Raw genomic sequence first — 18,924 nt, 5'->3', positions numbered from 1 at the left:
ACCTAATGTGGTGCTGGAAGAGTAAAAAAGATCTCATAACTTTTGAGCTATCTCTCTAGCCCTTTACTTTTTATATTGGCATGCTGGCCTTGCAAGGTGCTGTGGAAAACACTAGTGCTTACTGAGTGCTGTTAATCTGCAATCCAAGCTCTATCCATCAACCCTCCAGATAACCCACCTCAGCAGCCCTGCCCCACCCTTCACACCACTCCTGTGCTCACTGTTCCCGCCCTTCACACCACTCCCCTGTGCTCACTGTTCCTGTGCTCACTGTTCCCGTCCTTCACACCATTCCTGTGCTCACTGTTCCCCGTCCTTCCCACCACTCCTGTGCTCACTGTCCCCGCCCTTCACACCACTCCCCTGTGCTCACTGTCCCCGCCCTTCACACCACTCCTGTGCTCACTGTTCCCGCCCTTCACACCACTCCTGTGCTCACTGTTCCTGTGCTCACTGTTCCTGTGCTCACTGTTCCCGTCCTTCACACCATTCCTTCTGTGCTCACTGTCCCCGCCCTTCACACCTCTTCCCCTTGTGTCATTGTCCTCACCCTTCACACCACTCCTTCTGTGCTGACTGTTCCAGCCCTTCACACTACTTCTGTCCCTTTGCATATCTTCCCAGGGTACTCAGAGAACTTTTTACACTTAATTATTAGATTCAATCAGAAATTAGTAGTATAATGTTGTACTAAAATATCAAAGTCTTGCCTAAATTAAAATATGTTAGAGAGTCTTATAAAACCTTTGTTTCCAGTTCCTGGCATGTGGTCAATCTGCAGCCTCCCCATTAATGTCTTATTTACCAGCTCTTTGGACATTCACAAGATACCAATTTTTGTTGTAAGCAATAGAATAGACATTCATTTTTCCTAGTTCTGGATGCCAGGAAGTAAAGGATTAAGACAAAGACTAGAGCTAGGAAAGAGAGCCCCTGCCACAGCCCACACCCCACCTCCAAGACTGGCCAGTGGTGCTTTTTTATGTGTGTGTCCTTATTTCCTTTGTGAGAGAGGTAAAGAGACTTATTTTAGAACATCAATCCCATTCATGAGGAACCCACCCTTTCCGTCTGACCACCTCTCAAAGTCCTGGCTGCTAGGGGTTGGGTTTCAAGGTAAGGATCTGGGAAACAGGCACCCCGGTACCCAGACCAGGCACAGGCACTTGGGGGGGCGGGCTTCTCTCTGCAGTTTAGGGAATGGCTTCTGAAAAGCAACTTCTGAGGCAATGAACGGCCCTGAAAATACGCTCAAAAGAAGCTGAAACTACAGTGAGTGCCGATATAATTGGGGCTACCCAATTCAAGTTAGCCAATTGCAAAAGTAAATGGCAGTGAAGCACTGTGGATTACCTAATTTATCTTCTTAGTGGAACTTCTGTGGACTTGAACCATTGTCTAGGCTCAACTTGTTTAAATGTTAAAAATATTGTTTCTTCTCCCCATAGAGAAAACATTCTTTCCAGGATGCTTGTTGGTTCCAGGGGGTATTGGAGGCAAAATCAGGGACCAGTACTCTAGAGATTCTGATTGTTCATTAACTATAACGTAGTAGGTTCAAAGCCATTCCCAAATCTATCCAAATACAGATATAACAAATAGGTCTGAAGCTGGAGTCCTGGAGAACCCTTCTGTTTTCTACTCCACATTGTGACATGGAGAGGTGGGTGATGCTGGTCCAGCCTACAGTGAGTGGCGGACCAGGGTGGTGAGTCAACTCAGGACTCCAAGAACCTGGCACAGCAACAAACAGACGCCTTCCTTTCCATTAATAATCCTGTCCTGGCATTTACCTTCCACTGGTGTAAATGCTGCAGCCGGGGCAGTCTGACCATGCAGGTGAGGATCCAGCTTAACTGAGTGTGTTCAGGCACCTAAGGGAAAAAATAGTAATAACAAAAAAACAGTAAAAAAAAAAAAATATATATATATATATATAGTCAATGTCTTCTTGTATAAAAGCAGAAATAATTAGACAAGATGGTTAGCTCAAATAGTTGAGAATGACCCAAGTCAAGGTTATTAAAAGGAAACACGTGAAGGGCCGGGCTATTATTTCTGATGCATAGACCCTTAGGTCAAGGAGAAGAATATGAATATATATATATATATATATACACACACACACACACACACACACATATATCCACCACTGCTACCACTAAAAACACCCATCCAAACTAATACAAATACTAGTCTTTTGTTTAAGTTCTCAACATCCCTAGTAAGGAGGTGACCAGGGATGTTTCAGTATCTTCAATGTGGATTTTACTACATCCTAGGGTACCCATCCCCTTGAAATGTCAGGCTTGTCAATAAATCTCCTTTCCTCATTTCTTCTCTTGTCTCTCCCCTTCACTTCACTCTCCTCTCCTCTCCTCCCCTCCCCTCTCTTGCCCTCCCTTCCCCATCCAAAGCCCTCTTTAATCCTCTTTAAATCCATGATGATAGCCACAAAACTTTTCATGTAGACAGCAAAGAAAGGCACCTCAGCTCCAATGAAAAATTTGGCCTGTTCAGATCTGCAGTGATGAGAAAGTAGACTGGCTGCATCACCTGTCCACCAAAGGAGAGTTGTAAAGATCCTAGCTCTTCCTCTTTTGAGTCTTTCTTCACTTTCTTTTCTTTCTTTTTTTATTGTATTGTTTTGTTTTGCTGCAACCACCACTAATCAACAAGAAAATACAAACTCGCCTCAACCTAGTTTTGTTTGAATCAAGTTTAATCAAGTAAGCAAAACCTGGCAACAATTGGGACGATTCTTGGGCCCAGGCCATATTCTAACTGATGACCTAGAATGTGAGTCCTAAGAATCCCATTTCTGAGCCCTGGGGATTCCGAGTCTATTGATTGTGGCATTCTGTGTCCATATGATTCCCTTAAAAAGCAGAGACTCTTGCCAATTCTGCAAAGTGGCCCCAAATGTGTTCTCTGTGGGTTTTGCAAAGGGAACATAAAGGGATGGGGATGAACCAGCGCAGGCCTGTTTCACTAGCAAGGAGCTGACATCTGGAGCAAGAGAGTTTCTCTTTTTTTCCCCCTTCAAGTTAGAGAGAAGGAAGAGTTGTTTTTCATGTATTTGACAAGGAATTGCTTTTAAAGTTTTGCGAGTGGCTGGGTGGAATCTGTCATCTTTCTTCTAAGGGGTTTCAGGGAAGGCAATGGCTATGACAACACTGCCCGAGAAAACTGCCAACTCCTGCTGCAGACAAACAAGCAGTGACCCAGCATGTCGCCAAGAGGATTAGAGTGGCTTCCAGTCACCGCGAAAAACGCATCCCATCCGAACACAGCTAGGCACAGAGAAGAGTGAGAGAATCTTCCTCTTTATTGAAGGGAGGGAAGGAATGAGAGTACAGCGAGTGAGTGTGGGTGACATGTGCGGAGAAGCAAGAAAGGCTTAGCCTTGGCGACATGATAAAAAGCTTACCACTGTGTCTCCATGAATGACAGTATTCTGCTTGGAGTAGCTTTTTGTTTGGCCAGATGGAATGAGGATTATTTAACATTCTGCAGAGATTTTGATGTTTTCAAATTAGCATTAAATTAACTCAAATAGATTCCAGTAGAGAAATTAGGTAAAAGGTCAAGACCAATTAACTTTTTGCCGTTCGTCTTCAATCATTATAAGAGAAATAATATGAGAAATAATTGTCTCGGTCAAGACAATCACATGGAGAGGTACTGATTTCTATTTGAAAAAAAAATTCAAAGTGGTAAATACTTAAATATATTATTTTCCTATGCTGTGAAGCCACAAACAAAACAATCATATGATCTGTTTTAGCCACAGACAAAGGTCAGGGCAGGGAATTGACCTATTCGCCATCCACAAACAAGACTGCACCCACCCACAGAACAAAGCACAAGCATTCTTCAGCCACTGCAGTTTGCCTGCCTTGTTCGTCCCTGTAAAATACAGGCTGGTGCACGGTATATACTAGGCACTGGCTGCAAGTATGACATTCACCAGAAGCTGCAGAAAGAACAGCGTTGCAAACCAACTTGTTGATACAGGGAAAAGCAATTATCAAGAGAGTAGCTGCAATGGGAGCTAAATTATAGCAGGTGAAGGGTAAGGCTATCAAGCAAGGTATGAAGAAGTTCACACAAGGATTGCAGTGGGGCTTAAAGCTAACTTGAAGATTCTATCCGGGGAGCACAGGTACTTTTACCCCCTTGGCAGAAGCATGGTCCTCTTCTGGGGGAAGGCTGTCTGTCCCCTTGGACTGAGTGTGTAGCTTCAGGAGGAATTTGCATGGGACCCTTGCCCAGCTATCCAGATCACCTCACACCCAAGAGCTTTTGTCTTTTGAAGGAGTTGACCTGGGTCTGAATCCTAGTTCTGTTCCTTAGCTAGGTTACTCTGGGTAACTTGATACTTTAGTATCTAAGTAAGTTCTTTGGGTTTCAGTTTCATTATCGACCAAGGAAGGGTAACAGTAATTTCTACCTAAGACTGCTCAGAACAATACCTAGCTCAAAGTCAGTTACTATTACTATAGGTACTAAAAAAATACTGTCTCCTGATTTCACATGTCTTCCCCTCCCTCTTTGTTCTTGTTATCTCGGAAGCTGGCCTTGTTGCCTTCCCTCAGACACACTCCCACCTCAGTGGCTTTCCCTTGGCTCTTTTCTCTGAGAGGAATTCTCCTCTCTAACTCCTTCACCTTAAGTCTGCTCAACCATTAGCAGATCCCACCATTAGAAACAGCAACCTGCTACCTTCCTATCTCATAGTGAGTGTAGCTGATTCCTTTTTACGTTACTTATAACCTAATCTGATGGTCTGAAGGAGAGTGGCCTCCATAGGCTCAAATGGATTAGGACATGTGGCCTTGTTGGAGGAAGTGCGTCAGTGGGGGAGGGCTTTGAAGTTTCAGGACTCTTCGGATTCCCAGTGTGCTTGTGGATCAAGATGAGAGCTCTCAACTGCTCCTGCCACCATGCCTTTTCTCTGCCATCATGGATGCTAATGCTCTGAAAATGTAAAACAATTAAACAACTTCTTTATAAGTTGCTTTGATCATGGTGTATTGCTGCAGCAATGAAAGTAACTGAACCTTCTAATTTAATTTACTGTTGTCTTATGCACTATTGTTGTTATTTATTTTTCTAATCCAGCAGAATTAAAGATTTTTATTTGAATTATTCACTGGCACAGCATAAGTACTTAGCAGAGCACTTAGGATTTACATATATTCATTGAATACTTGCAAAATTTATAAATAAGATTACAGGCTTACTAATAGAGAAATGACAAAATCAAGTGTGATCATGCAATGACACATGTAGCTGTTAGTTAATTCAACTGTCAACTTGATTTGATTAAGGTGTTAATGAAGTAGAGTAACAGGTATGTTCCTGAGCAGTTTCCCCAATGATCACTAACTGAGGAGGGAAGTCTCACATGAATGTAGGTAGCACTGCCCGAGGCTGAGGATCTAGATGGTACAAATGGGAAAAGTGGGTACTGACATTCTCCTCTGTGTTTCCGGGTCCACTGAGATGTGAGCAAGCAGCCCCAAGTTCCTGCTGCCATAGCTGCAAACTGTCCCTGCCCCCATGCTTTCTCAGCCATTGATGCACTGTATCCTCAAACTGTGAGTCACAGTAATCCCTTCCTTCCTTTAAGGGGCTTCTTCTCAAGCATCTGGTGATAGCAACGAGGAGTGTACTGAATGCAGTAGTGTACTGACAGTCTGCACAGCTAAAGAGACCAGCCAAATCGGAACCTCCAGACAGATCACAGAAACAACCCACTCTTCTAGGTGTGGCAGCACACATCTTAAGTCCCAGTTCTTGGGAGGCAGAGGCAGCAGGATCTCTGGGAGTGTCAGGCCAGACAGTGTTACAGAGTGAGACCCTGTCACAAACAAAAGACTTTGCCAAACCCAAATCACTCCAGACCAAAACCAAATAAACTATTCTGTGAAAAAAAGTGTGAAATGTACCACAATACATTACTTTTGCAAAATGTTTTTAAGTCACAAAACCAAAAAGCATTATATATTCTCAATGGAATTATAAGTACAAAATATGAGTTTGTGGGAAAATAAGTATCAATTATGAGCCACACTGATCATATGAAGTTCAAGATCATGGCTATCTATGGTGAAAGAATATGAGGAGGAGAGATGAAAGGACTGTACAAGGAAAGGATTTTTAAAAAGTTCTACTTCATCTACAATTGTAAAAGATGAAGCACTGGCTGCTCTTCCAGAGGACAAAGGTTCAATTCCCAGGACCCATATGCTGACTAAAACCCATCTGTAACTCCAGCTCCGGGGAATTCTACCTCTTCTTCTGGCACCAGACATGCAAGTGATACACACATACACACACACACACACACACACAAAATAAAAGTTTATGTGTATATGTGTGTGTGTGAGAGAGAGAGAAAGAGAGAGAGAGAGAGAGAGAGAGAGAGAGAAGAGAAGAGAAGAGAGAGGCCGACACTGGGTATCTTTCATCTATTATTTCTTCACTTCATTTTTGAGACAGGGTCTCTCACTGAATCAGGTATCACTGATTTGGCCATCCTGGTTGGTCAGTGAGCCCTTACAAGGTCCACCTGTCTCTGCCCACTTAGTACCAGGGTTACAGATGTACAACTGGCTTTTATGAGGGTGACAAAAATGGGAATCTGGGTCCTCAGGTTTATATGGTAGGTACCTTACCAATTTAATCATCTTGCCATCTCCATCATCTGTAACTTTTTTTAAACTAAAAGGAAGTGAAAGTAGTATGAGAAGATATTAACAACATTCATCTTTGTGCCGAGAACATAGATGTTCCCTATGTATTTTACTGTATTTTTAAAATAAAAAAAAGAAATTAAGAAAAAGAGCCCAAGGAAGCTGATTCCAAAATATGTACTTGCTAGATATCAATCATACCTAGCCAATGACCCAGTTCGGTAATTCTTGGGTCAGATCTCTAACACAACCTTAGGGCCCCTCAGGAAGTCCCTCTTTCCCATGTAAACGCTACCCTCCCATGCATCAGGTCCTGGAAACTTTAGTTAGGACGCTTGGAAGACTATTCAGACTCACAAACTCCCATTTACTGCTTCCTCTCGGAAACGGGCAATTTCATGCTGAGTTATTTTTATTAGACTCTTATCATCCCCATGACAAATCCCTTTAACAAGAACCTTGTTTGGGGATCTGATTTTAATTAAAAGAACGTTCTATCAACGATCCACTCTCACTCTCCTCAGTTGGATTGCCTCCTGTCAGGACCTGAAATGCCAGTGAATATTGGTCCGTATATATCATGAGTTCACTTTTCTCTGTCCAATATTTCCCAAGCTAAATATGCTGATTCTATCTGCCTGTTCCTAGTTCAAAAGTCAACCCATCTAAGTCCTGGGGCTCATTGTATGCATACTTACCTCTGCGCATACCTCTCCTTAATCTGAAGCATTGTATCAGCTGTAAGGACACACTGGGTAAGAGTTGCTCTTGATTTGAAGTGCCTCCCATACATTGTCTCTCTTTTTACCTTCTGACACCTACAGATTATACTTCACTTTGTCTCTTCTCATTTCAGAGTCTAATGTGTGGGATGCTTCAAGATTGTTGTGATAAAGAGAAAGGGATCAGAGTTTGATACCACACAAAAGTGGGCAAGTGAGGAAGCAAGGGTAAAGTGGCTACAAAACAATAGAACAAATAATGAAACTAAGTTCTTCTGTATCTGAAACAACCTGAATAAATGGATCAAAGTCACCAAACAAAGGATACACTGGCTGAATGGGTAAAAGAACAAGATCCACCTATATGCGGCCAATGGGAGACTAAGAAACACATAGCTAAAAGTGAGAGTTTTTACATACAAACAACGACCTAAGAGAATTAGGTGGTTTTATTTATGTCTGACTAAACAGCCTTCAAGTACCACTCCTGCTTGGATATGGTGTGCACTCTGCTCCTCCCTTTCCAGTGGCTAAGGCAAATCGGTGGATAATCCCACTTCAAGGAAAACCAGAGGATGTGGCTAGTAACGGCATTTCTGCTTTCTAGTAAAAACTGGAATTTTAGGAAACACGTACCCTTCATTCCTCAAAGATCCCCTGAGATCTCTGATGACATTAACAGCATGGCCTTTTACCACTACAAATGAAATGTGCAGGACTTCCCAAGTTTTATATAGCTCAGTCTTAAGTGTGAAGAATAAAACTTAAAAAAACACCCTGGAGATAATACAGAATAGTTCTCCAACGCTAAGCCGAGAAGAATTACTGAAAACACACATCATGAGACTCAACCGCAGGAAAATAAAGGCTGCTTTTCCATAGCTGGCTTGACTTGTTTCTGCAATAAAATGCCCAGGAAAAGCAACGTAAGACAAGGCTTCTTTTGGCTCACAGTTCTAGAGTGCTGTATAGCAGGGAACGTGTGCCCGCAGGAGCAGAGGGAAATGGGCCACACTGAGTCCAGTTGGGATCAGAATGCAATGGACACACACCTGTGTTCAGCGCACAGCCTTCTGTTGATTAGGTTCAGGAACACAGCACACAGAATGGCACTGCCACACTTAGAGTGGGTCTTCCCACTTCCATTAACCCACTTAAACAGGCACCACACACACACCGAGAAAAGACAGTATATAACAAAGGCTTAGTATCCAGAAGATGTAAAAGACTTCCTCAAATCAATAAGAAAAAACAACGAAAGAAATGGGCCAAAAAGAGATATAAATCACAGATGAAAACAGAAGGGTTAGGAGAGAAAAAAAAATTAACTTCAACCAAAAGTGCCAATCACAACAAGATAGCATAGTGTATAACGGAAAAAGAAAACCAGCTAACAACACTAATATTGCTGAGGACTTAGAGGAGCATAAGAGTGTCTGGGGTGGGAATGCAAACTAGAATCAGTGTGATCTGGCAGCATGAATAAGGCTCATCCTCATGATTATACTCTTGATACACGCACACAGAAAAAAATCGTCCAGGGCCAAGAGTAAGGGTGCTTGCTACCAAACTTAGCCATTGAGTTCGATTCCTCATGGCAGAAAGAGAGAGCCCCCTTTTGCCAGTTGTCCTCTGACCTCTATATGCAGGTCAGTGTGTGCATGATCCCCCACCCACACAAATAAATATATTAAAAAAACAAAAACCCTTTCTCATCCAGGTGGTGGTGGTGCACACCTTTAATCCCAGCACTTGGGAGGCAGAGGCAGGCATATCTCTGTGAGTTCAGAATCTGCCTGGGCTACAAGAGCTAGTTCCAGGACAGGCTCCAAAGCAACAGAGAAACCCAGTCTCTGGGGGGAGAAAAAGCCTTTCTCAAGTACACAAACGACATTTTCAATGAGACAGATGGATCTCTGTAAGTTCGAGGCCAGCCTGGTCTACAGAGGGAGTTGCAGGACAGGGTCCAAAGCTACAGAAAAACCCTGTTTCGAAAAACAAACAAGCCCAGGCTGTGTCTCTTCCTCCCTGCTGTCTGTTGTTTGTAGTTATAAAAAAAAAAGTTTGAAAAAGAATTCTAAGTATTCTTGCCAAGAAAATCGGTAAATACATTGTGACAGAGCCAGAAAACTCTGCAGCAACAACACAAATGAACAAATCTCAGAAATGAAATGAAACAAGGACCAGATAGCAGATACAGAAAGATAAGCAGCAGGACACCATTGACTTAGTTTGAAAATGTGCAAAGAAATAATACAGATTATTTATGGCCATATCACATTCAATAAGAATATAAACACATATGCGGGAATGATAAATACCAAATAGACAAAGGGGCTGCCTCTAGGGGGTCAGAGCATGGAATGAAATTCAAGGGAGCTAAAAAGTTTCTCTTGTATTTGCAATGTTTTATTTTGGAATCAAAACCTATATGAAGGAAGTTAATATTTCAAAAGACAGCCATTCATCTTCGTACTTTTTGGAATGGTTGAAACATTTTTTTTTTTTTTTTTTAGTATCCAATACTCTTGGATATCCAAAATATTCCTGGCACAAAAAAAAAAAGTAAGCAAAAAGTTTCTTAAAATATTTTATTAAAGAAGATAAAAAAGATAGCCATCATCTGGATGACCATCTGTTAGTCCACTTTATACAAAACCTTTGCCATATCAAGGAACCTGGAGACAAGGACAGGCTCACAGTGACTGGTGATAGAAAGTTAGTCTTTCCCAAATATAACACATGGTTTTCTTAACCCCCTATCGTAGACATTAAATAGGCTTCAGAAAGAATTAGTTACTTGTCAATTATAAGAATAAAAAGAGATGTCAGTGACATTCAGGCCACTCTTGCTTTGAGTATAAGGCAAGACCACTTCCTGTAGATATTGTCCAGCCGTCCTATCCCTTCTCATCCAGTCATACAGAAGCCCGGATGGAGGCCAGGAAGGGGCACCTGTGGTCTAGGTGAGAACTCTGTAGAGAAGAAACATACGCAGACTCTGGGTGTGGAATCGCGTCTTCACCATAAGTCTACAGCACAGGCCACTCGGAGACTCGTTTCCCCAGGAACTCTAGAGGTATTGCCAATTTTACAAATACATTCCAAAAGGCCGTTAGTCTACAGATGTTTGTTCCCTTCCTATTAAAAGCTGAGCACGCCCTCCTTTTTGGTAGCTAACAACCTGGAGAGTTCCACAATCATGAATTCATGCTCAAATGCACTTGCAAAAGACCAGCGTACACAGAGCCCATGGGGGCTCCGCCTCATTTTAGGATCTGGCTTTCTACTTCTCAGGACAAAGAGGGGAGTCAGGTATAACTTTGTGTGCACAGACTGGGCCAAGATCCATCTACTCAGTTCCTTTGGCCTTCGTTCAGCAACTGATTCCCCATAGTACCCTTTAATTTATTATTATTATAGATTTCTGTTTCCTGGGAAACAAAATATAACTCTAATTAGAAAAGAGGTTACATTCCAGATTCAGATTCCTTCCTGCTCTGCCGACTTTTCCTGGACAGTTCTGGACCTTCAGTAACTTGATATCCTGATACCCCAACCCCTCCTTTTGTCCTGACCTCCGCTGGAAGCCAGGGCTGAGGACTGAGTCTTGCATTTTTTTTAATCTTCCATCTGCAGGGTGATTATATTGCAGGGATGCTGTCGGGGAGAGATGTGTGGACCTGTCCCTCACAGACATCTGGGGGACTCAGGTTGGATCTGTGCTCAGGTCTGCCAAAAACAAAAGGCAGTGACTTTGGCTTTGAGACGGAAACCTCTGCCAAATACACATATAGGTATTCTCCCCCCCATCCTCCCCCTCCCCCAAACAAAACGTGCTTGTGAACACACTTATGTGCACATACACACTCATGTACACATTTTCAGACGAGGTCTGAAAACGCCCCACATATGGCAAACATATTTAGGAGAAGCACTGGAACTACAAGCCAGTGGGAGAGGAAGAAAAGGAAAATAATGGGGAAAAATCTTCAATATGTCTAAACTGTTCCAGTCAGGCTGCAAAGGACTGCAGATGAAAATTATTGTTAAAATCAGCATCACAGCATAGCCAAATTCTTTTCCCATTTTAAATGATTACTAGGACTTTTCCTAGTGCACAACCAGGGCACATGGGAAAATCGTCATGTAACCAATGGCTACACTACCAAGAAGATGTGACATGCTAGAAAACAATACTCTTATCTAACTCACAATTTCAAAACCATTAATTCTACTTGTGAATAATTGTGTGGGGGTGTCAGGTATAAATGCTCTTAACTGGCCCCAGTTCCCAAATCTTCCTAATTCTTTGCTTTTTTAATTATCAACCAAATGCTCACATGGTACAAAACTGCCAAAATAAAGGAAGCAACAGTAGGGGGGAAAGTTTAAATGATGTACATAAATGATCTGTATATCACCTGTTACCTGTCTCCTATATTGGGGCTTAATTTATCCAAATTAAATTATTTTTCTGTATATGCTTCTGAAAGTTATTGATGAGAGTCAAGCAGGTCACGAACACAAAACAAACCGGTGCTAAGTTTATGTCACCTTGGTAGTGTGGCACAAAGGCTAGGCTGCTGTCCTCTGGGGCATTACTGCTGGAAGTTTTAGCTAAATTGGGGTAGGTTTGGCCCCAGGGCAGGCAACTAGCAGAAAGATGCCTGCAGCTACCACACAGGTGGTGGACTGACATTCTGTGAGGTGAGAGCAGAAAGTCTAAGGTGGGTCTCCCACCAGCCCTCTGCCTGCAGCTTCTGAGGAAAGCACACCAGGAGGGTCAGCAGACACAGGCAGGAAGGTCCTACCCATTCGCTCTATGAACATGACCACAAACTCTTCCTGCAGACCTAACAAGATGGTTCATTTCTGTCCTCGGCTTCACAGGTTCGTCACCTCATATCGCTTTAGCTGCTGCTGTTAAAAAGTCAAATGATCACGTATGCTGGCAACATGTGGGAAAAGGAAACTCCTGCCAGGCATTGGTGGGAGCGAAAAAGTACAGCCATCTTGGAAACGAGTGTGGAGGTTCCTAAAGGAGACCAAAGAAAACACCCACATGACCCTACACTGGGTCCAAACCCCAAGACTGTGAATTCAGGATGACAGAGGTATCTGCCCTCCCAGGCTTACAACAGCACCTTTCACAAGTTATAGACCCAAACATCAAGATATGAACAAACCCGCCCGATGTCTATCAACATACCAATAAACTGCTACTATAGAATACTATTCTGTCTTCATAAAGAAAGGATCCTGTCATTTGCAGCAATATGGATAAACTGGGAGGGTATGTGCTAAACAAAATAGTTCACATACAGAAAGACAAATGTCTTGTGTATCATATATAGAATGGAAAGAAACTGAACTCAGAAACAGAAGGGAGAAGGGTGGTTATCAGGGGATGGTGGAGTGAGAAATGGGGAGATGTCAAAGGGTACAGGCTGCAAAACTACAGTTAGACATAAAGAACAACTTCACGAGACCTACTGTAGGGTTGGTGAGGTCACTCAGTGAAGGCACTTAGTACACAAACCTGATCTCCCGAGTTCCATTCCCAGAAGCCACAATGGAAGGAGAGATTCAACTTGCAAAGGAGTACACACACGCACACACTCCAAAACAAACAGAACGCCCAACGTGTGGCTCTGGGTAGACCACTCGAAATAATTTTAGGATTAAACGGTAATGTGTATTTGTCACCAACTTCATTAGGTATAATGATAACATGGTATTTATATACAAAGTTTTCTTAATTTATAGAGAGGCACACTGAAATTCTGAAGGAGAGAAACGCTATTGTATGGGATATCTACTTTTAGTTATTTCACTACAACCAAGTGAACAACTGTTAAGAGCATGACAGCATGGCCTCTGACCTGTTCTCATGAACACCTCTGTGTGTTCTGTGTGGATACTAAAAAGGGGCCTGGGAGATCCAGTCCATCTGTGGAGTTGGGACACTGTGACTGTCTAAGTTAGAACAGAGGGAACTGCCCAGACTGGGTATGTCTCATGGCTACACAGGCACCTGAGGAAGCCGTTCACACTGGCTGTGAGGGCAGAATTGCAGCATGTAGGTGAGATGAGTGTGTTCCTCAGAGTTTACAGTCAGACTATCAAGACAGAGCGGAAGTCAAGGAAGGCAGCAAGGAAACACGACAGCGTAAGAGGACGGACGCTGAGGCAGGCAGAGCCCACTCTGTGTCATTCATTTCTCCCTGACCTAAAATACTAGCCACCTGGGAACCAACGAGTTCCCGGGCTCCTCAGTTAGGAGACAGTGCACAAAGCCTCTCATACTGTAGGTTACTCTTTCTTAAGTGTTATAGGCTACAGAAGTTATCTCAATGACTGCACATTTTATATACCTAAAGAGGTCACTGGCAAAAGTCTATTACAAGGAAAAACATTTATAATATGCTAATGTGATGTTAAAAATGTTATCACAAGGACATTATCCTTGGAGGAAGGAGCTGAAAGGACAACTGTTGAATGTGGCTTTTGAAACGGTCATTAATTTAAAGATGACTTCAAAAGCAACTTGGCAAGCAGCTATTTGGGGGAGATTAGATGTATTTACCTCCAAGAAATATGGAAATAGTAACTTGTGGCTGAGAATGCAATTTTAGAAATAACATCAAATAAGGATCAAAGGAGTGCCTGTATCAAAACCAGCTTGGAGGGAGTGAAGCTGGCGTGCTTCGCATGAGGTGACTGGAAAGGTGCAGTGTCAGGGACAGGCGATAGGGTAGAAAGAAACAGGCTTCTAGAACTACAAGCATCACAATCCTTAAGAAAGAAGGTGAAATGCTTCCCAGGTAGGATGACTGACAAGGCAGGAGGACTGGGGACCAGCAGCATGAACAAAGTAAGACTGAGGTAGGAGAGAAGACCCAGTGGTTAAGAACACTGTTCTTGCAGAGGACCAAGGTTTGATTCCCAGCACCCATGTGGCAGCTCACAAGCATCTGTAACTCCGTTTCCAGGATATCTAGTTCCCTCTTCTAGGCTCCATGGCTACTGCATGCCTATGGTGTACATACATATACATGTAGACAAAACACCCGTATACATAAAATTAAAAACAAAACTTTAAAAAAGTAATATAGGACAAAGATGGCATAATAAATACATACACATATTTGATAGGCAGACGTGCAGAAGATACAGCTGGTTTACTGCTGCTTTTTAAAAAGCCAAAGCTAATGAATGTACGGAAATCATCAAGAAGTCTGCATTTGCCCAACACAGATATGTACTTTAGGTCTGCCTAACACTAAACTGGAAAAGCCATAAGCAAAAGCTTTCTGAGCAACTGTAAATCAAAAGTAAATCTGGGTAAGTTGTCTGCATGATCCATTTAATGATGACATCATTTCACATATGCATATGAGTGACAGGCTTACACTGATAACTTTATTAAGGATATTCTTTATTTAGTGTGCGCGTGTTCATGTATGTCTGTGTATACTTGTGTGTTTTGCCATGCTGGGGATTCAGCTAAGGACTCTGAACTATTAGATAAGCATTCTACCATTGAGTGACAAGCCCCTACACCTACTGTATATTTTCAGCTGGTTACTCTGCAGTAAAATCTGGGTTAATAAAAAGGTGTATTAAAACTTAGTAGCAGTGATCAGGAAAGGGGACCCCTTGACTGGGGCTATGCTGCAGGTTAAAGCGGATCTGCAGTAAGGGTGTGACCAGCAGGAGTTCTTATCGTCTTTGCTAGTGTGTGTCTAAATTGCTCTGTTTCTGGGTAGGATCGCTCCCTGTCAAAAGATAACTGACTCACCCATCGTGAAGGTATGAGTCAAATATTTTGGCTTCATTTCTTTTGGCTTTCTGAAGATTTTCTTGGCTTATACACTGATATTGGGACTTTGTCTTCAAATATCCTGGCTTGCTCCATCAAATCCTTTCAAAAGCTATTATACAAAGAAGGGACAATGAAATTATCCAGTAAGCCTTCCAAGTTCAATATCCAATAAACCACCATTGGAATTACGAATAATCATTGATCACAAAATTCAATCCCGATCACAAGGAGATTAGTCAACAGTGGGAAGTCATCAGACTGAAAGTAGCCAACTTAAAAAAAAATGCCAGGATCCAAAGAACTAATGCAGCATAACTTTGGGGAGGATGAAAGACCATGAAGTATAGCAGGAATAAGCTGAAAAACAGTACTGAAATACAAGAATACTTAACGATATAAATGCATGTAAATATTAAACTGGAAACATCACATTAGATGATGTCATCCTTGAATAATTTTAAAAAAGATTGTGAACAGGCACGTCAAACAACATAAAAACCCAAGCCCTCTGGGCTCTGGTCTGAGGAGCTGACCTGAGACTGCTGGAAAAGGATACTTTTCTCTGGGTTTATGCCACAGGCAAGAAGAGCAGCAGTCATGTCCAGTATGCTCTGCTGGAGGAGGGCGGGGTCCTGGGGGACAGTGATGGAATGGAGGTCAACGATGCTGTACAACACTGTGCTGTACTCCTCTTGCAACTTCACCCAGCTCTCAATGGCTCCAAGGTAATTGCCCAGGTGGGGGATTCCTGTCGGCTGGATGCCAGAGAACACACGTTCCACACCATTCTTCTGCAACAGGGAAAAGAAAAACAAACATAGTTACTTTGGAGGCAGCATCCATGCATTCTGTGTACCTATTACCGTATAGTCCTGTTTCTGTGAACTACAGCCTGATGGGCATCACCATGCATTGTTGGGTATGTACTCTGCTTAGCTCACTATGCTGGTGCTATGGAGACAAATGGACATTAAAAATGGTTTTTCTTACTTCAAAGCATACAAAGATGCTTAGGAAGAGGTCTGCTTAGCCAAAAGATAGCAATCTAGTTGACAATGTATGCAATGTATGTTGACAATGAGGTACAAAGTAGCAAGCAGTACAATCATGAACAGAATGAACCAGAAATGGGGTAAATGGATAGCAATTCCTAATAGGGAAAGCTTGGCTTTGGTCCCAGGGGTCACCATGAATGCCTGTGCACGAAGAGGCCATCTCATTAGAGATTAAATGAGCCTTTGGATTTTGCTTGTGATTTCATTTTTTGTTGTTAAAAATGAAGGCCACAGCATTAGTCTAAAATCTACTGAGTTGTTTCTTATTATTGATATTATAATTTAATGGGTATGGTTTTAGGCTAGAATTAAAGAATATGTACTTCATTTTAATATTTTAAATCTAAGGTTATTTTCATGTTTATTCACTAATTGTATTTAGGTTTTAATTTGTTAAGAAAAATTTAAAATTCTGCATAATTTTCTAAATTATAAAAATATTTTTGTCTTAGTCATGTCTTCCCTTTGAGTCACATTTTCTAGTGTCATAAAAAAATGAGAAGGAAAAACTAAGTGAGAGGACAGTGACTTTTCCTGAGTGACTTTACTATGTAGTGATGACTCAGCAGTTGTGAGCAGGCACCAGTAACTGTATGGACTAAAGCTTCTAAACATCACATTGTTGCTGTTCCAGTCAGCCCTGCAAGAACATCTTAATAGTCCCCATGTTTACTGGACAGTTATGCTGCTAAGATTTACACTTTATGCTCAGTTCTTTTCTTTCCTTCCCTGTTTAACAGCCCTAGCTGTCCTGAATTCTTTTTCTTTTTTTTATTACCATTTTTTCCCTTTATTTTACATACCAACCACAGTTTCCCCTCTCTCCTCTTCATTACCCTTCACTCCCATCTACCCCCTCTCCCTGTCTACCTACTCTCCTCTGCTCCTCTGCTGTCTCCATTCAGAAAGGGGCAGGCCTCCCATTGGCTTGAACATAGCATGGCACATTCAGTTGAGGTAGGATCAAGCTCCTTCCCCTGTATAAAGGCTGGGCAAGGAAATCCAACATTAGGGAAGAGGTCCCCAAAGCCATATGCTCCATTCTTTATATATAGGAACACATTTAGTTGGGTACCTAATATAGCAGGGTTTACTCTTTCCAATTTGCAGATGAGAAACCAAAGGTCACAGATATATCAATAGATTGATTACCCATGGCCACACAGCAAGGAAACAGCAGATGTGGGATTTTAAAGCCAATATGTGGTCACTCTATTCTTGTGGCAGTTTGAATGAAAAGGTCTCACATATCCTGGTGTCGTGTTTGAACCCTTGGTTCCCAGTTGGAGGCACTGTTTGGGGGGTTTGCGGGGTGCAGCCATGCTGGAGTAAGTATGTCACTGCTGGTGGACTCTGAGACCACACAGCCTTGCCATCTTATAGTTTCAGCTTTGTGCTTGTGGTGGAGATGTGATCGCTCAGCTTCCTGCTCCTGCTGCTATGCCTCCTGCCACAATGGACTCAACCCTCTGGAACAGCAAACCAAAGAAACTCTCTTCTGTAAGCTGCCTTGGTCATGGTGTCTTTCATAGCAACAGAAGAATAACTACTACAACTACCTATGTTCCGCTCAGCATCATTGATTAAGAATTTATTGCTTTTGGCAAAATAATTTTGTCAATTTTTCTATAAGTATAAAAATTTGCAAGATGGTTACAGAGGAATGAAGACCACTGCCATACATATATTTTTGTGTGCCACTAGCCAAGCTTCTCTATATGTAGGGTGGAAATGCAAAATCATAAGGTATACACATGCCTCTTCAACCATGCTATAGCCTGGTGAACTCCTCCTAAAAATGGATCAGTGTGAACTCTCTACCACCCCTTCCCGTGCCTCCAGAGTCCCATCAACCCTGAGCACTGCCTGTCCCAGTCTTTTTAGTTAACAGAACAGACACCAAGTAGAATCTCACGAAAGTTTAACTTCATCTCCTTAATTACTAAAGAACTTGAAAATCTTTTATGATTATTGTCCAGTTCTACTGCTATTGTGAATATCCTGTTCAAGCTAGTCTATGCTTTAGTTGGATGAATTGTCTTTTACTAGTTAAGAATTTGTATATGTTCTAGGTACTGTTGTTAATTACAGGTAGAGGAAATACATTCTCAGAGGAAATACATTATGTACTTACTTCTTCCCATTATCTTTGATGAAGAGAGGTTCTTTACTAGTTCAATAAACATAATGTACTTTACTTCGGACTTCTGTGTCATAGAAGAAATCTTTTAATATAATGAGGTCCTGAAGAGATTTGTACGCACACACATATATGCATATTCAATAAATTCCACGTGTACACTTCAATGCTTTATCTATCTTTCACATTGAGGTCTGCATCTATTTGGAGTGTTTTTGTTTGTTTTGCATACTGTGTGAAGGAGACATTCAGTTTTCTTTTGACGACTAGCTGATTATTCCAGTACTATGTGTAGAAAAAAGTTGTTTTTCTTCTCCTTGCTCTGAAATGCCATTTCTGTCATACAAGAGTGTGAAGAATCTGGTTAGAACCTGAAATGTGACCGTTTGAGGCAGAATGGACACCTTCATGTTACAACACTCTGCAACCATGTTGAAACCATACAACATCCTACAGCTGTATCTTTTTACCTAACAAT

At 42.0% G+C, this 18,924-nt stretch overlaps 1 protein-coding gene across 1 annotated transcript in view; it reads right to left on the bottom strand.

Moving 5' to 3' along the window:
- The window catches only part of Wars2 (tryptophanyl tRNA synthetase 2, mitochondrial), a 76,255-nt gene that overhangs the window by 12,757 nt on the left and 44,574 nt on the right, over nt 1-18,924 (bottom strand). The window contains exons 2-3 of the mRNA XM_041638041.1: nt 15,785-16,042; nt 1,794-1,874 (exon numbers count right to left, since the gene is read on the bottom strand). Of these exons, the coding sequence (XP_041493975.1) occupies nt 1,794-1,874; nt 15,785-16,042 (339 nt within the window). The remainder of the gene's footprint in view (nt 1-1,793; nt 1,875-15,784; nt 16,043-18,924) is intronic.

This window comes from Microtus oregoni, unplaced genomic scaffold, assembly GCF_018167655.1.
Source record: "Microtus oregoni isolate MIOR12 unplaced genomic scaffold, Mior012 000054F_ref0000373, whole genome shotgun sequence".
NCBI lineage: Eukaryota > Metazoa > Chordata > Mammalia > Rodentia > Cricetidae > Microtus > Microtus oregoni.
Note: the sequence above shows the minus strand (reverse complement) of the source record. Positions and strands in the feature narration are given on the sequence as shown.